Source organism: Narcine bancroftii, chromosome 6 (assembly GCF_036971445.1).
Source record: "Narcine bancroftii isolate sNarBan1 chromosome 6, sNarBan1.hap1, whole genome shotgun sequence".
Taxonomy (NCBI): Eukaryota; Metazoa; Chordata; class Chondrichthyes; order Torpediniformes; family Narcinidae; genus Narcine; species Narcine bancroftii.
In genome coordinates, this window is record NC_091474.1 from 31,053,298 (window position 1) to 31,072,443 (window position 19,146).

The 19,146-nt window shown below is 39.7% G+C and overlaps 1 protein-coding gene and 1 long non-coding RNA gene across 10 annotated transcripts in view; one reads left to right on the plus strand and one right to left on the minus strand.

Moving 5' to 3' along the window:
* Nucleotides 1–19,146, plus strand: part of bcas1 (brain enriched myelin associated protein 1) — a 129,422-nt gene that overhangs the window by 52,054 nt on the left and 58,222 nt on the right. For 4 of the 5 annotated variants that reach the window (XM_069884600.1, XM_069884596.1, XM_069884597.1 and 1 more), the window contains one exon: nucleotides 14,805–15,337. In XM_069884600.1, the coding sequence (XP_069740701.1) occupies nucleotides 14,805–15,337 (533 nt within the window). The remainder of the gene's footprint in view (nucleotides 1–14,804; nucleotides 15,338–19,146) is intronic. The other variant, XM_069884599.1, reaches the window with a different exon arrangement.
* Nucleotides 1–19,146, minus strand: part of LOC138735926 (uncharacterized) — a 196,388-nt gene that overhangs the window by 3,994 nt on the left and 173,248 nt on the right. For all 5 annotated transcript variants that reach the window (XR_011340002.1, XR_011340003.1, XR_011339999.1 and 2 more), the window contains one exon: nucleotides 4,367–4,414. This is a non-coding gene — a long non-coding RNA (uncharacterized lncRNA). The remainder of the gene's footprint in view (nucleotides 1–4,366; nucleotides 4,415–19,146) is intronic.

Sequence of the window (19,146 nt, forward strand, 5' to 3'; positions counted from 1 at the left end):
TTAAAGAAATATCATTTAGTAGGGAAAATTCTGATCATTAGGAGCTGCAATTTAGTGGCCCTGCATGGAGGTCACTGAGTGTCTGGACCAATAGTAGTCAATGGCATTCAACTCCTACCTAGATGCTAATCTGGGATATAATTTGATGCATGTAAAGCTTGCCATTGCAGTGCAAGAACCAGACCTTTGCAGATCTTGGGAAGCCAGCTCTCTGCCCAAGGAAGAAGTGCTTTTTAAAATATACTTAAGAGAGAGTTAAATATATTTTTGCATAGAAGGGGAATGAAGGGATTTGGGGAAAGAGTAAGTCCTCGACCAGATCAGCCATGATCTCATTAAATGGCAGAGCAGGCTCGACGAGCCAGATGGCCGACTTCTGCTCTGATTTTGCATGTTCTGAAAGTCTTGACATGTTACATATTTTATTAATATCAGAATATGCTGTGGCTACTTTAATAAATCGACTTAATTGAAAGTTGAAACCTGAGATGAGAAGCTGGCTCACATATTCAAGGGTTCTAAAACCAGACGTACCCATTGTTTAAGTAGACCTTTCATGCCAATCTTAACATAACTAAAATTATGGTCTCCCATATTTAAGATTCTTAAATGCATTATGAAATAGGATATTATAATTTGCTCAGTAATTTTATTTGTGTATTACTTCTAATGAGTCAGGTTTAAATTTTCACATTTTGATGAAAATTTAGTTCTTTTTTTAAACCATCTATAATTCTCTTTCCATGAGAATTAGATTTATTAAAGAAGCCACAGGACACTGATACGCCATAATCACTTCCAATATATTGAGCATATAAAAAAATATGCAAAACTTCTTTATGTAGCTTCGAGCTTTCTCCTGAAATTTAGTACAGTGATTCAGATTCAAAAGAACATTTGAACATTAATGACATATTTTTAAGGGACACATAATCCTTATTTTGTGCAATTAAACATTTGATTCTTTTTTATTATGAAGAACTAATTAGTTCGTGCAAAAATTTCAATCATTATTTTCACATCTCTTGTAATGCGCAAGTATTAGTCAAGCAGTGCTCTACTTGGTTAAAGTATGCATTTTGGATCACATATTCAGCATCTATTTTACAAGAGGTTTATTGTAGTTGTGAAATGCAGAGAAGTCACAAGTTTTGGAGGCCTGAGTCATAGAGCTTCCATTGTGCATTGTGTATTCCGGGACATGTCCTGCAGAGCCGCAGTTGGTCATTGTTGACACTCCAGTTCATTAACACTTTTACTGATGCCTAGAATATTTGTGAAAATTTCAAGAAAGAAAGATTTAGTGAAGAATTTGTTGTCACTCCTCTGAGAAATCCAGGGCAATGTGAATAGAACAAAGCTACAGTTTCAAATTATTAGGAATTGCTGATGAATGAAATTCATTTTTAAAAAATGTCAAGGTTCAAATCTACAGTGGAATGTGGATTAGGAGTTCATTTTATAATAGGAAGTCTAATGGATAACAGGAAGTGAAATAAGAATGAGAAGCAGTAACAGATTTCGAAGGAATGAAATGGTGCCGAACCCATAATTCAGTTCTACTCTGAGTAAGGCAGCCTTAAGACCACACCCTCAGCCCAGAGAAGATATCTTCTGATCTAAACAAATTATTTTTACTTTCTCAACCCATGTGTGCTCTAAAGGCTGTGTATGGCCCCTCACCCCAAGTCCAAAGCCCGCTGCGCAGCTCAGATGGCAAAGTCCTCCTCAGCGACAAGATCTCCATCCTCAACCGATGGTCAGAACACTTCCAATCTCTTTTCAGTGCCAACCGCTCAGTCCAAGATTCCGCCCTGCTCCAGCTCCCTCAACAGCCCCTAAGGCTAGAGCTGGATGAGGTCCTCACCCAGGATGAGACATATAAGGCAATTGAACAACTGAAAAGTGGCAAAGCAGCAGGTATGGATGGAATCCCCCCCCAGAGTTCTGGAAGGCTGGCGGCAAAACTCTGCATGTCAAACTGCATGAGTTTTTCAAGCTTTGTTGGGACCAAGGAAAACTGCCTCAGGACCTTCGTGATGCCATCATCATCACCCTGTACAAAAACAAAGGCGAGAAATCAGACTGCTCAAACTACAGGGGAATCACACTGCTCTCCATTGCAGGCAAAATCTTCGCTAGGATTCTCCTAAATAGAATAATACCTAGTGTCGCCGAGAATATTCTCCCAGAATCACAGTGCGGCTTTCGCGCAAACAGAGGAACTACTGACATGGTCTTTGCCCTCAGACAGCTCCAAGAAAAGTGCAGAGAACAAAACAAAGGACTCTACATCACATATCACATCTAAACCTCAGAAATATTCCCAACCATTTCAGTTTTTTCTGTCTATTCATTCAGTCCATTTTAAGGATTTACCGATAAGATAATGATTTCACAAACATTTCCCAGGATCAAATATTCACTCTCTCAGAGCTATAATTATGAACCGTAACCCCTCTACAGCTAATCAGCTGTATTGGTTAAATGACTGGTACCAGAATTGATGGTTTGTGAAAAAAAAACATCTTCCAGGGCTGTCTCGTTCTATAGTTTGTTTCTCCAGTTCTATCATTTCTGTGGTCAGTGCATGGCCCAACAGATTCTTCCACAACTCGGGGAGAGGCGCTTGATGAGGTGGGTGAGTCTCACTGGATTTCTGTGTCCTTCCCAAGGAAAATATTTGGCAACATCTACCTCAGGTTCACCTTCTCCACATTGGGCAGTCATGAACCAGGAATGCCAATAATTTTCCACAAAGGCTTCGAAACTGTCTTGAAGTGTTCTGTCTGTCCCTCTCATGCCACAGATTGGAGTTGAGTGAGGGTTAGTAACAGTATCACCTTCCAATTCATCAAAACTAAATTATAAATTTCATTTGGACATGGACTACTTAGTCTCTCCTGTTTTTATTGCTTACATTCCAAATACAAATTAAAAGAGAGCAACAGCCACTTTCAATTGTAATTAATGTGAAATTCTGAGGTAAACAATGTTGTCACCCCAATCAAAGTTCAAAGTCTAGATTTATTGTAAGAATACAGACATGACATCACATACAACTTTGAGATTCCTTTTTTCTGTGGGCCAGGTAGAATTTCTTCTTATTGGTAACTGTAAATCAATGGTGTTTCTTTTTATTGACAAACTGCACCTGTGATTTGAAGGCTTATTTGCCCTATTATAATGGGTCCTAATGTCTCTCTCCCCCCCCTTTCCACCTCTAATTTTTTATCTAATTTTTCTTTCAACACATCAGCACATTCCACATTACACCTATTCTTTATATTAAGATTTTAAAAATGGTGGCGCTGCTGGAGCTGCTACAGACCTACGAAAAGTGGGGAGCAGAGATACATTGCTCCTCCACAGGGTTCTGCTGCCTAGTCCAACTACCAATGGCTCCGTACAGGCTTTACATGGCTTGTTAAAGGAGCCAACAGTGGTTAATTTTAGAATTCTGCAACCATGGGGCTGGGCCGAAGATGGCAGTGCCTGTGTTCAGCAGCAGACTGGAGGGGGTTGCAGACTCCAGGGAAGCAGAAGACTGGTGCACAGCACCCAAAAATGGGGAGAGCACACCATGCAGGCTGGTGCCTGGTCATACCAAGACTCAAACCAAGCTGTGGACTGCTGGAGACTGGGTCAAGGTTGGCTGGACTGGTACTAGTTATCGGAACCAGGACATGAGAAGGTGCCAAGAGTGCTGAAAGCTTTCTGATTGAGTCAGGGGTTTGGATCTGGAGTTCAGGTTGCTGATGGTTTTAACTGTTGTGTGTCTGCGGAGGAGCACTGGTGGCAAATCCATGGACATCTAGTGACTCTGGGGGCACTCTCTGTTGCTTTTCTTTCTCCGACTGTAAAAGGCTCCCAGTAATTTCTGCTGATGGTGAGATTCTGCTCTTACTGAAGACCAAAGCAAATTTTGTGTAATGTAACACCTTTTTTATTACATGACAATAAAGGAATCTTGAATATCTCCTGAATTTGCTTTAGGATTTGTCAGTAATTATGTTGCAGATCTTGTCTTTCCTGAAAGTGTAAACATTTCTCTATTTATATATTGCCAGGTTATGTAATTGTATAAAAGTTCTACAACGAGGTTGTACTTGATGGCTTTTTAAACCTGCTATCAATTGTAAGAATACTTTTGGAAATCTCTCTGGTGCCAATATGTGTGTTTTAGAATGTGGATGTCAGAATTGTGCAGTATGGTATTTAAAGTACTTGATTCTTGTAACTTAATAATTTCACTTATTGCTTAGGGTTGATAGCTTTAGTGAACCGGATTCAGGAGTGTGGTTCTATAACCAGCTTCCAAGAGAAAGCAAGAAACACACGGCTGTTATTTAAATTTTCTTTTTACCTGTAAGAAAATGGTGGAATGCTGCATCAGTAGGTGCTATTACTCTGCCTGGATAAACACAAAAAGAAAAGTCATGTAAATCATGATTTTACCTTGAAAGTTAAATATCTGCAGTACACAAATCAACTGTGTCTATGAATCATCTGTTATAAGTTGATGCTCATGGTTATATAACTCTCTTTTATGTCTCACTTAAGCTGCTTAAACTTTTCTGCTGTCTGACTGCTTTTCCAGCAGAGTTAATTAATTTCCATCACAGGGTTTACTTTGAAGTTCTGTTCACCTTGTTCCTTACCCATATCTTACATGGATATAAGTTGTTTAAGTTGCTAATAATGCTACTGAAGTCTTAACTGATTTACAACAGGAAACTATAATGAAAGACCTGAGATCATAGGCACAGATCTTGTTTCAACTATGTGGCGCAAGTTATTCCTCATGTTGTTTCTTGTAAAAGTCATTTGAGCCTTCAAACCCCACCTCCAGCACCATCAAAAGCATCTTATAACCTCTCTCTGTGATCTTTAGTTCCCAATACAAAGGAAAGCTCAATAATCTGCACCTCTAATGCAGCAATCATAAATGTTTGGTAATTACGTTTGATCAATAAGGGATAAGCATCTTACTTTCATTGGTTTTACTAAAGACAACAATATTTTATTAATGCTGAGTTGATTTTTTAAAAATGTTTTTTTTTGAAGATTTATTATATTTGTTCGGGCATAGCTCATCAACATTGTCTTGTACGATTTTTATTATTGTCTCTCAATTAAAAGTTTTGGAAAACCTGATTAAATTTCTTTTTCCTAAAAATATTTTTAATGAGTTTAGATGATTTTGTATGTAGGATTTATATGTTCATGTAACAAATCAACAAATTGTATCATGTACACATCACAAATCAAACATATAATGTAATGTAAATCAAAAACCTATTCTGAATTGTTTATTTATTTCTTTAAGACATCAAAGTCTATCAATATGGTAATTAACAGTTTATCCCTTTCTCATAATAAGACTATCCAACATAAACAAAGGGTGCATTCTATCCTAATTTTTTTTTTCCGAAACTTTATTTATTAATTTTAATATATGAAGAAAGTAAGTAATTCACGTACAGAAAAAATACAAAATAAAGTAATACAAGTACAAAGTAACATAGTTAATACAATTCCTTCTATCCTAATTGATGATATAATCCATAACTACCATATTAAATGCATATTAACTAATTATCTTAAAAAGATTAAAGAAAAAAAAAACAAAAATCCTGTCTAATCTAACCCCTCCCTCTAAACAAGTTTAACATAAAATTGTAAAGATATGGATCAAATAGTGACCTTCAAATGCTGGACAGAGAATCTCTGGAGGATCCAGACTTCTTAAATCTTCCAAATATGATAGTAATCTATGAATGGGCCTCACCCATTGAATTTAAAACATAAATACAATATTTAATTGAATATCTGTGTGCCAGTAACACACATCTGGAATTTCAGCCTGGTTTTACTACGTATAGATACACAGGCACACAAGGACTAATGGCTATGTGTGGTGTTTTTAAAGAGCAAGAAACAATCAGTTTGATATCATTTGCATGAAATTCTACTGCAATGAACAGTGTTAGCCTTGCGTCCTCACTGGGTCTGTTTCACATCCATTTTAGAATTTTCCTGGTGACTGCAAAGGTGGCTGTTTTCTAGCATCCTCATCACTTAGCATGCAACCAACTTTTCTTCCATCCATCCAACTCTTTTCCAATATTCTCAGATACCCTCCGATGATTTTTGGTCATATCCCTGCAATCCCCATCACCCAAAATAAGATCCCCAGTTGATAATCCTGATCATCTTTCTAAGACTTCCCCTCCCTCCCCAACATCCACCGTCATCTCCACAGCTGAAACAATCCTCTCCTCTCAATTATCTTGCATTTACCCATTACCAGTCCTTTGTTCATCTCCTTCCAAATAGTTTTAGAGACAGCACACAAAATGCTGGAGGAACTCAGTAAATCGGGCAGCAGCAATGGAAGGCAATTGATATCCAATTTTAATTTGGAAATACACCATGTATTTCCAGCCCACAACTCCACGCTGCCCATTACACCCATGTGATCAGTTAATCTACCAACCCCTATGTCTTTGGAACGTGGGAGGAAACCAGAGCTCACAGGGGAAATCCCAGGTCATGGTGCTGTAAAACCATTGTGTTAACGGTGATGCTAATTGTGTCTCCCCCATATTCTATTGCTTTCTGCTTGACCAGCTGAGTTCCTCCAGCATTTAGTGTGTGGCTCCAGTTTTCCAGCACCTATCTGAAGCCTCTCTTGTTTACCTCAGTTCTACTACAGACAGAGCTGTCTATAGTTTAAATATGGAAAGTGAGTGTATATAGACTGATGCCATCTTTCTGAACATAGAGGAAGATCAGCCTCTAACCTGACGATGTTTGGTTTGGTGAAATGGTTGCTGTGTAGATCATCCAGTTGTCTCATAGCTGTCGGCACCTGGATTTGATTCTGATCTCCAGTGCTATCACTTTGCAATTTAGACAGTTCCCTGTTTTCAGTTTCTCCCAGACTATCAGCTGGGGTCTACAGTAATTGACTGTACATTGCCATCAGCATGGGTGCTAGTGGAAGAATCAGTAGGGGGTGGGGGGGGGGTGGGAGGGCAGGGTTTGGGAGGTGTAAATAGGTGTGTGACAGAGTTAGAGCAAAGTAAGCAGGGTGGATGGCATTAATTGGTCAGCATGGATATGATTGGCCAAAAAAAAATTGAATCCCCTGTGTTGTTGGGAAATATAAAAGTCCAATTAGACTCAATACACAGCTGCAAAAAGAGTATTTTATTGATTTATTTTTTTGTCAATACTGTATTTAAACCATTTCCTGTCATCAAGCATCAAAATTAACATACTCATCAAACTCAGTAAACCACTAGTTTGTTGAAGTATTGTACAAGGTGATAGAAGTGTTGTGCATCTGCCGCAAACATCTCTCACTCAGCTACAGCTCTGTGCAAAAGAATTTCCTCTCCTTTGACTGTTAGCAGCACTTCATGTGACAATGTACATTTTCATTTTACAAAGCAATAAGCTGCTGTTTAGGGTAGCTCTTCCTTTCTACAGGGGAGCAGCAGTCGGACGCAGGGTGCAAGTCACAGAGAAAACACCCCCCCCCCGTTAAGAAGGAGAAGCAGAGGAGATGTCCCTAAGGATGGTGACTACTGTGGCTGAAGGACACACATAGGCTGAGTGCTGCTGGCGACTTGAGGTCAAAGGACTTACATCAGGTTGCCAGTGGCTGGAGACTGGTTCATGAGAACCGGGTTTCAGAACCGGGAGTCGATAGGGTGCTGAGGGCAAAGAGGGCTTCCGAAGGGCCTTGGGCACTGAAGGCTTCCTCATCGTGTCGGAGGTTTGGATCTGGGCTCGGGCTGCCAATGGTTTGAACTGAACTGGAGTCTTGTGTGGCTGCAGAGGTTGTGAGAATGTAGGAGGGTGAATCCACGGACATTCGATGGCTCTGGGGCAGGGGGGCGTGGTGAGTGGGCGGACTCCCTTTTGTCTCTCTTTCTCCGAATGTAAGGGGCACCTGGCAATAATGGGAAATCTTTGCCTTGTGGCAAACTAAAGGAAATATTGTGTAATATTACATTTCTGGATGATGGAAATGTCTGCCTTCTGTAGAATTATTGTTGAACATTATGGGCATTCTAGATATTTGTTGGTGAAAATAACTTTGCTAACTTCTATCTTTTGAAGCTCTGCAAGCCTTGACTGGCTTCCAGGACCTGCAGCTCGAGTACCCCTTATGTCAGTGGGTTCCTTTGGTTGTGAGGACTGTAGATAAGGATTTGAAAATGTTATTTCAATGTTATGATAAATTTTAAAATGATCTTGCTGCAGAAATTATGGAAGAAATATTTTGCCAAGATATTGTTTTGATAAAAAGTGATTTTATTGGAAACCTAACAAGCCAGGCATTGATTGAAGCAAAGAAAAACAAAGAGAAAGCAAGGGTGAACTTGAATTTGCCTCTCAATTTAATTCTCCATCTCTTTCCCTCACTGATGTCTGTGTCTTTGGCCTCCTATAATATTCTAACAACATCCCATATAGGTTCTCAAAACAGCATCTCACCTTCTGACCCGAGTTAAAAAGGAATGTCTGCAGACACTGGAGACTGGGGTCAAGTGCAGTGCACAAACATGCTGGAGAAACTCAGCAGGGCATGCAACATCCATAAGAAACAAGTAAAGGGTCATCAATGTTTCAGGGCCGGGCTCTTCATCAGATATACGATGAAGGGCCCAGGTCTGAAACTTTAGTTACACTTTCTTTCCTGTGGATGCTGTGTGACCTATTGAGTTTCTCCAGTACATTTGCGTATTGCATGTCACCTTCTTGAAAGGGGCATGATGCAACTTTTAGGAATTAATAAACATTGATGTTTTCCTATAACTAGCCCTTCCTATTTGTGGCTGAGCTACTCAGCTATGATGTAAGGTCATCTGTTTCTCTGTCTCTCTGCCTGATCAGTTGGGCAGTTCCATCACTTTAGCAGCAGACTTTCAGCAACTGCTATTTTCTGCATATCACCATTCCTGCACATCTTTTGTTTCTTTTTTTCTCCCTGATTGCCTGCAGCATTTTTTCCTGAGAACCTTGTTCCTCATTCTTTCACAGACATTCTTTATTCTTTCCCCTTCTCGCTTCGCTCTCTGGTCCTTGAGACATGCTTTTCCAGTTCTGATGTGCGTCAGTGGCCTAGGATATTGACACTTTTTCTCTCCAGAGATTCGTTTGATCCGCTGACTGTTTCTAGCAGTTATTGTTTTTGTGTAAGCTCTGTGCCTGAGGTAGGGTGGAAGGGGAAAAGAGCTAAACAAGTGAAGAAATCATCAAGTAAAGAATAAATCACAAGCGCTACATAGATATAATTTGAGTTGTGCAGCACTTTGGGCCCATCATGTCCATGCTGAACCTTTTGTCCATTTACATTTATCCCATTTGCCCAGATTAGGTCCATACATACTTTAACTATCTCAAACGTAGTGATTCTAACTCCAGCAGCTCCTTCAGCACCATGTTCCAGATATCAACCACTCTTTGCCCCTCAGATCCCCTTTAAAGTTCTGCTCTCACACCGTAAACCAATGCCCTCTTGTTTTTGACACCAGCGCCATGGGAACAAGATTTTGACTGTCCTTCCTTTCTGGGTCTCTCGTAATCTTTCATACTTATCTCAGGACACCACTCAGCATGCTGTCGTTTAGAGAAAACAAGTCTAGCCCATCCAATCATTCTGAGGTCCACTAATCCAGGAAACATTGTAGTAAATCTCTTAAGGAGATGATTTGACAGAATTTCACTCTCCAAATAAAAAAAACACCAAAAAATGTGCCATAGTGTTGTCCTACTTTGATTATGCGAGTAGATGTCAAATTAACCATTGACAAAAGCAAAATCCTTGAAACGTCAGATAGGTGAATGAAGGTCTAAAAATGAAAGATGGATTAATGTTGCTTCTTTATCTGATTTGAATAAGAAGCGCCTGTAACCGTAGCACAAACCTTACTCTCTGACTTAGGAACTGCTGTGCACTTAAAGTTTGTATCAGATGACAGAACAGCTGATTGAATTGAATTTTCTAGCAGTCAGAAAATAGGCCTTTGCATTAAATAGAAGGGAAAAAATGATCTACAGAACTTTGTCAGCAATGATATAAATAGGCAATTTAGCAAATGCAAATAACACATATTCCAGTAATGTAAAAAAAAATGTGAATCGGGGCTGACACCTTCTAAATCAATTTGATCAACTTTTAAGCAAGCAAAGATAATAGGACAAGAAATCAGATCAAGTGTAAAGATATGCAAAATTACAACAAAAGGGGATCTGAGGGGCAAAGAGTGGTTGATATCTGGAAAGTTTATAGAAGTATGGATCTTAATAGACAATAAACCAGTGGTTAAGGTAGATCATTAAAAATCATAGCAATAAGTTCAGAACAGTTTATCAGAGATAATAATGGGTCTAAATTGAATGGCTCAAACCAGGTGTAAGGATCACCAACATTGTACTCATTTGTACTGACATGGATCATGTATAAATGTAATGTAATTAAAATAGTGAGTGGCTTATCACCTCAGCAGTGGGCCCAATCTCAATAAGAGCTCAGACTGGATAAAGGTAATCTATTTAAAGCCAGGCTGCACTTCATGACGAGGAGGTGCTTTGTGGTTTCAAGAAGTTGTGGAGTGAATGGGAACATAATTGTGTCTGTCAAATGGATGGGAGAGAGAAAGCATCAGAAGTTGACAATGCTGCCATGCTGGGAAAGGTACAAAATGGGAAAAATCTGCAGGAAACCCTCCAGGTGCACACAGTGAAGGTGATAGGAGAGAGTCGAGGAGATCACTGAGAGGACTCAATAATCTACACCCCAGATGCAGTGCATCAGACGTTCAATGAGCTCACAGAAACAAGGTCATTGTGCCAGATCCTACCAGCTGCATGAAAAGACAAATGATTATTCAAACTGCATGCCATCATTTATCTATCAATAATTTTTTTTATCACTCAAAGGTAAAACCCAATATATCTAAGTTCGTCTTACCTTCACACATTTAATACTACAGAAAAGCTCACATCCATGTCTTGCAGTTCACAGACACTGGTACTCACTCTTTTAGAAGGTATCACCAGGTGGTGTGATTCCCACTGGCAAGCTTCCCATGGGAGACATACACAGTTGAATCAGTGTCTGCACAGAGGAGGTGATGCTCACGATCTGACAGTGCTAAGATCATAGGCAAAGAGTGAACGGGCCATGCATTCAAAGCTTTTTACATCCTCCTCCTCTCCTGCAGTAAATCTACAGTTTGCAAGTGGTATGGCTATGTACCTCTCGCTTCACTCCCCTTCTCTCACCACAGCCAGAGTCTCCTTTTAGATATACAAACATGATAGCCTGACTGTGCAGACATAAATGCCCAAAGTTAAAGCCTCAATATCACTTAATTCAACACTCGCTAGGGCTGTGGATAATATCCATCATCCTGCTAACTTCAGGCAGAAGGTACAGAAGCTGAAGTCCAGCACCTCTGAGTTCAAGAACAGTTTTTATCCAGCAGTTATCCGACTCTTGAACCTTCCTGTACTACCTAACCATAACCATAATCCTGTCTAACAACATCAACAAAATCCATTTATGCTAGTGAAATTACACTTTTTTGAACACTAATTGCAACAATAGATATCTACCTATCCTTTTATATGTATATTCTCTTCTCTGTTTAAGCATATCTTGGTAATTTAATGTATTCAATTGCATTTGGTGTATCTAACATACTTGTTTGACTGTAGCAAGTACATCTGCATATTGTGCCTATGAATATAAAAATAAATGTTTATACACATTACAGAGACTAGCTTAGAGTCAGGATCTGCACATAGCTGGCATGAGTGTCCAGTATCCAGGGCATTGGGAATTGAAAGTGATTACGCCTCAGTAAAACATTTAGTGCATGGCTTGGGTCTCAGTGAAATACTTAGCGCATGGCGCATACATCAGTGAAACACTTAAGAGCATGGGCAACCTGCACAAGAGAGACATCAAGGAATCCGACGGAATCCTCATGCAGGATTTTATGTGGAACTCAGAGCCCAACCTATGCAGTATGGGTGTAGTGAATATCTGTATGAATGGGATTGCGGATCCGGATTCCAGCCATAATGCTGGATGACTAATATCTCAGCTTCCTCCATGGCTATAGCTACAATACCAATATTTACACTGGCAATATGTCCTTCCACAGTCTACTAGGATTTGCAGAGCTAATACCAGCCAGTATGGTGCATCATCTTGGGAAGCAGAGTGGGGCAGTGATTGTACACATATTCCTGTTGAGTCATCCAGCAACTTCTTGACCATTGTGATGTACATAAATTTTCTGCCACCACAAAACCATGTGATCTCCTGGAAGAGGTGATATATCAAGACCAAGTAAGGAGCTCATCTGGAAAGTTCCTCTCAAACTCCCTGAGGTGATTGCTCCCTGCTGGTTTTGATACCGAGGAGCTGGAGGGCGGGACAGGCAGAATCCATTTGTGTTGAGACCTGTGAGTTCTTCGTTGTTAGCTTCTCGTTGTTAGCTCAAGATTCCAGCATCTGCAGTTATTGCGTTTCTGCGATGAATCATGCATCTTAAATATTTCATTCTCCTGCCTATTCACAACAGGCCCTAACCTTTCTTAAAGAAAATACTCTTCTTAAGACCTCAGGGAGCTCCACAGAAGTTCACAGATAGTGAAATACCTTTCGCCTCGATTCACTGTTATAGCTGAGCTATAGAATGCCTCTTCCGTGATGGAACTCAGAAAATCAGAGATGTTTCCATCTGTATCAGTTGTGGATCTGTGATATTGGCTTAGCTTGTTTCTTTTATTTTTCCCTTTTTCCTCGGGAATAGAAGATTTGCCCAACCTAATTAGCCTTTCTGCTCTATATTTTTCAAATCCCTCATTCTTTTGACTCTGCTCTCGCTCTCAACTGTTTCCATTCACACACTGACCAGATGGCCTTGCATATACCTTATCCCCAGAGTCACCGCGGTTGCACCCGATCAGGGACAGCCCCCTCCCCCACCCATCCTCAGTTCTGAAGGAGGGTCTTTGACCTGAAGCGTTAATTCTGGTTCTCTTTGCACAGATGAATCTGCTGAGTATTTCCAGCATTTTCTGGGGTTATTTTTCCCCCTTCAGCTTATTGTGTCTACTTTGGAAGCCTGTTTTACATCTTCAATGTGACCAGAATCATATCCTGGTATCTAACTGGGATCTATTCTTTCTGATGCCCTCCCCCACCTGTCAAATGACTGCACTGTGTATAGGCCAGTGAAGATGATAACTTAACTCAACAGTCCCTCCATCCAAATGACTACATCCAGTCTACTCCCATGATCATTGTACTGTACATGCTTAAGTGCACATAGGCTAAGAGAGGCAACAGGGCCTGTCCCCGTCTCAACCACAGCAGATATCATGGGCATTCTGCAAAAGCCGAGATAAACTTGGTAACTCGCACATGTTGTGCAGCCCCATTCATTTAAATTGGGCCATGTATTCTCACTCAAGTGTTAAGTGCTGGCAAGTAGTTTTATATTTTTGTACTTAAATCATGAAAATTAACTTTTAAATTAATTTACATAGTTGACTATTATTCTGAATACACATAATAGAGATTTTATTGATATTTTAGTTTTCAAATTGATTTGAAATTGACAGTTTCTGAATCATAATTTTAAAAAAATACACAGAGAAATAAGACTCCACACTTGCAAAAATTAATCTGAGTGCCAGGAAGGTTGGCTGGTAGAAATTCTAAACAATTATGTTATTGAAGATATACAGAGATTGAAATTGATCGAACTGTGGCAAATTCACTTCTTCCATTCAAACTCAGGAATTTCACTTCAGTGATTTCTCGGTGAAGAAGCAGACAGCAGGATGCAATTTCTGCAAAGCCAACAACAGAGTGGCGTTTTTTTCAATATCCAAATTTAAGCATATGTCTTTTTATAGTTGCCGCAGTATTTGTCTACAAGAAACTGAATGTCGTTAGCCTTGCTGTTCTTTTGAAGGCAATTATCTACCCAATGCGATTCCTTGTTAGAATTATCAGTTGTGGTTGAAAATGGCGAGGTTATAAGCTGTACATTATAAAGAATGGAAATCAGAAGATTCTTTTTATTTTGACAGTAAATTCATACCCATTGTGCAGCAGATTTATTTGTATTATAAGTTGCTAGGACGCAAACTTTCTTTGGAGGAATGTGGATGTCCCTAAAATGGTCTCTTCTGTTTAAGAGGTTATAGGTCAAATTCCAAATTATTTCTTCAAGAATAAGGCCTATTAATGGTAACAAACAAAGGCACTCATAGTACTGCAGAGCAGCCTTATTTTCTTTTATTAATTGATTTGAACTGTGCTCATCCCCTCCAGTCCAATAAAATAGACTAGTGAGTTATGTAGAATATAGGCAAATTGCTTGCATTGAATTTCTGGTAAATTGTTCCAGGTTTTAGCTGAATTGTCCAAACAAACTCTGACTATTTTCAGACCACAGTTAAACTAATAAATGAGCTGCTTCCTTGCATGTTTATTATTTGGTGTGTTGTTTCACACAATATTTTTTAATGTTTTGAGCAATAGCATTTCTGGTTCTCTTACTTAATGATTGCAATGGATTATATCTGAAAGAAACTCAAGTTTATACCAGGTATTTGTGGACATATTCAAATTAAGAATTCATTCAAGATTCAATTTATTGTCATAATAATATGACATGTGACATGGCCAATCCATACATATCAGTAAGACCCTGCTGTCAGATTATTTACAAGATCTCTGTTCATGTATTTATTTGCAGTAGGTGTTGAACAGGACCCTGAGACGCTCACATCCCAGAAGACAATGGAGATGAGCTCCAGTATTAATGCAGAGGAAAAAGAACTGGAGAAATCTGACAAGGCTGGTTTGAAATCTAGATTTTCTTTCTCTTTTACTCGATCGGTACCAGGGCGTACCGATGACTCTTCCACAGAGCCAAAATCAGAATCAGCTAAGCTCCCGACCAATCGAAAGACCTTCTCAGTGAACACAGCATCCATTGATAAAGTGAATCTTCAACAATCGTCCTCACACAAGGGAGGTTCGACTCAAAAGGAACAGCACCCCTCCACTGAATCGTTCAATGGCACGGAACTTGCTGTAAAAGAAACAGAGCAACTAAAACAAAAAGAAGTAAGCTTTTTTGACAAACTTTTCAAACAGAGCGATAAAAGCGAAACCCAGAATGGACACAAGGGAGATGTGAAGACTGGTGAAAGTCAGGACCTAACTGCAGTCGATAAGGAAGCTACCAAACGCAGCCACAGACTGGATAAGGTGCATCAGTACTTGGTGAGTACAATCTGTTTTCCTTGGGTTAATTGAGTTTCCCCAACAGTGAATGAGCAAACTCTAAAATTGCTTCAATGTTGGTTTGTTTCCAGTCATATTTTTTTTAAAGTTTGTACCATTAAAATGATGTACAGATCCTGCTAACTTTTAAATATTTGCTTTTCACACTTGAATCATTCACTATATTTTCAGCATATCGGGATATTTAAATTCTGTATTGTTAGTTATATCTGATGTCCAGATCAACAGATTGCACTCAGATTGGCACAAAAGCTGCGGGAGACCCAGTGCCAGCCTTGCCAGTTGCCCCGTTCCCTAGTGCCGTAAGCCAGCACCTTGTGTGTATCTTTCTCACCGTGGACTGTTTGCTCTGCCAGGTCATCGTTCCCTGAATCCTTGGAGAAGATGACCAGGCTTGAAATACCACAAGACCAAAAAAGAGGAAACCTCCACCACAAGCAATAGGCCTGCACAAGTCCATTTTTATTCATCGCTGACACCGTTGATTCATTAAAACATACTGTGGCCGATATCATGGTTAAGCCAGAAATATCTTTTGCATCCATTCATGCAGCTTCTAAAAATATCCTCTTCAGGTTTTGATATTGCATAGTTGTACACCTGAGTTGAAGAAGGATGTAACCAACCATTAGTTGTATGCTTCCATTCGACATTACAAGTAACCAAAACATTCATAAATACTTTCTGGTCATTTTCCCTTCCCACCTCCACCACAGCTTGAAAATAATCATAAAGCACTGAAGTAAGGCCCTTCAGCCCACCATGATTGAATGGACCATCAGCTACCCATCTACATTCATTCTGTTTACCACCACTTGATATGTAACCTCCTATGCCTTGGTAATTCAAGTGGTTATCCACTGATAGTATCTGCCCCATCACCTTCTAGTGAGTTGCTTCCATGTTACAATTACCATTGGGGTGGAAAAAAAGTCTTCACCAGATCTCCTTTAACTAGATAGAGAAAGAAAGACAGACAGACCAAATGCAGCAGTAAAAATGTATAATGACCACGAGGAACTTAAAACTAATAAATATCACAGAAGAGAGTATTTGAGTAATTGTGGTAATGGACAGCCTCTCAGGCTTCCAAAAGAGATGATTGCAGAGGTAATGCTTGATCTTCCAAAGATCCATGAGTTCTGAAACAGTTCTACATCATAAATGTAATAAATTTATTTAAGGTAAGAGAAAAATAAGAAACCATAGACCAGCTGTCCTGACATCCGTTGTCCCCAGGATGTAATCCCTCCATGGGTATGTGGAAACATGTTTCTTGTTCTTAAAACTCCAGATGTTTTTTTAAGGATGAAACTGGAGGGGTAGATAAGGAATTCAGATAGGGACAGTATGGAGTGGATTTTCAAATATCATTTGATAAAGTGCCACATAAAAAAAGATTATTGAATAAATTTAGTGCCTTGGTGCCTCAGGATAATAAATACATTCTGAGGATTGGTTGATGGGTAGAAAACAGAATTAGAGTAAATGGATCGCCCTCTGAGTACGGTTACTGAAGGGATGCCATAGACTGATATGGATGTCGTTCAATAACACTGGAGCTTTTGGAGGATCTGAAGAGAGGAAGAAGAATCAGGGGACGAGGTACAATGGGATTTTTTAAAAGGTTCAATCACTCCTAGACTGGTGGTTAGACCGCTCGGGTTGAAAATTATTATTCAGGTGGAAAGCAACAAGCAATAGTTTTCAGGTTTGAAAGCCTGTCACGTGGCAATTCTGCAGGAATTGGTGTCTGGGTTTCAGTTTTTCAAAATCTATACCAACCATTTCACTGAAAGACCTTCTATAGCCAGATCTATCGATAGGTTTTTGAATTCCAAGCATAAAGTAGAATGGCTGCAAGGGACATGGACAGGATAACTGAATGCGTGCAAATGTTACAATGAGGGAAAAGTATGTTGTTCACTTTAATATATATATCAGGAATCTAATTTCTTGATAAATTGGAAGAGATTTGGTAGCATTGACCTTGTAAGGATCTGAATGTGCTTGTACACAGAATGCCAATACACAGGTACAGCAAGCAATTAAAAGAGCAAGTTGTAGGTTAGCTAGTATTATAAGAAGGTTTGAATACAGGAGTAAGAAAGTCTTGTCAATTAAGAAAGGCCTCAGTCAGATTGTGTACGTTTTGGTCTAATTAACTAAGAAAGGACTTATTTCCACATAGGGAGTGCAGCATGGACTCATTGGATTGGTTCCAGTGATGGCAAGTTTGTTGCATGATGAAAAATTGGAAATCAAAGGTTTCTGGAGTTAGCGCCCAGAAAGTGGAAATGAGAAAATAGAAATCTTTTAAAAAATTTATTAACAGTAGAAGCCAATTGGAGCCTATGCCGCCAAGTTACACCAATTAACCTACAACCCTGTATGCTTTGAATGGTGGGATGAAACTGGAGAACCCAGAGAAAACCTATACAGGTCACGGGGGGAACGTACAAACTCCTTAGAGACAGCACGCAGCTCACAAGCTCTGTAATAGCGTTGCACTAATTGCTGCATTAATCGTAACACATCACATTTGTTGATAGTAGAACAAAACCTTTCATTTAGGCCAGGGTTCCCAACCTGGGGTACATGTACCCCCAGTGGTACATTTGCACTTTTTAGGGGGTACATTGGGTCTGAGAGAATAACCACTACTGTACAAAACATGGTGCAGTCAGATTGCACAATGTTGTGGAGTTTTTATCCTTAATTTTTAGGGGTACACAGGAACCTATAAAAATACCCAAGGGGTACAGAGGAACAAAAAGGTTGGGGACCCTTGATTTAGGCTATACACTTGAATTGAAGGTATGTGGTATTCCCGTTCCATGCTAAAGGCAACTTAATAGTTCCATTATTTCAGAAAAGATTATCACAGTGGGGCCTCCAGTTATAATCTGCTCTGTGTTATTGTTCCAGTTTTCTCAAATTCTCACATCACACCCTCCCCCTTCATCCTCCCCTCTCCTGGCTCCATCTCCCTTTATTTTCTTTTCTTTGCCCAATTCCAGCTATCACAAACCTTCCATCACCTCCTGATTCCAACCCTCCACCCCCACCACCTTGCTCCATCTAGCTGTCATCTTTCTCCTCTTCTTGGACCATATCTCCTACTGGCACCTTTTTTCCCACTCCTCCTTTCCTCTTTGTACTGGAAATCTTCCTGCTCCATTCTCAATCCTGTTGCAGGGTCTTGACCAGAAATGTTGACAATTCTTTGACCCAGAGTTGGCCTTCCACAGAAATTACTCTTGTAGAATAGGTGGAGTAAAATTGGATCTTATTTCAAATGGAAGAAAACAACTTTTCCAATGTGAACTTTTTACTGACGATTTCAAAATCAGAATCAAAATTTATTGTCATGAAGAAGTCATGAAATTGGGTGTTTTGTAGCAGCGTCATAATGTAAACATTCATATTATAACCATCTTACAAGGTTAATATATTAAAAAAATAACAGTGCATGAAAAGTAAGGCAGTGTCTTTGGTTCATTGATTATTCAGGAAACTGATGGCAGCGGGGAAGACACTGTCCTTGTGCCGCTGAGTGCTCATCTTTAGACTCTCGTACCTTTTTTCCCGATGGCAGCAGAGTGAAGAGGTTGTGGCCTGGGTGGCGGGGATCTCTGAGGATAGAAGCTGCTTTTTTAAGACACCACCTCATGTAGATGTCCTCGATGGAGTGAAGTCTGGTGCCTGTAATGTCACAGGCCGAGTTGACAACCCTCTGGAATTTATTCTTGTCCTGAAATTTGGCAACTCCATACCAGGAAGTGATG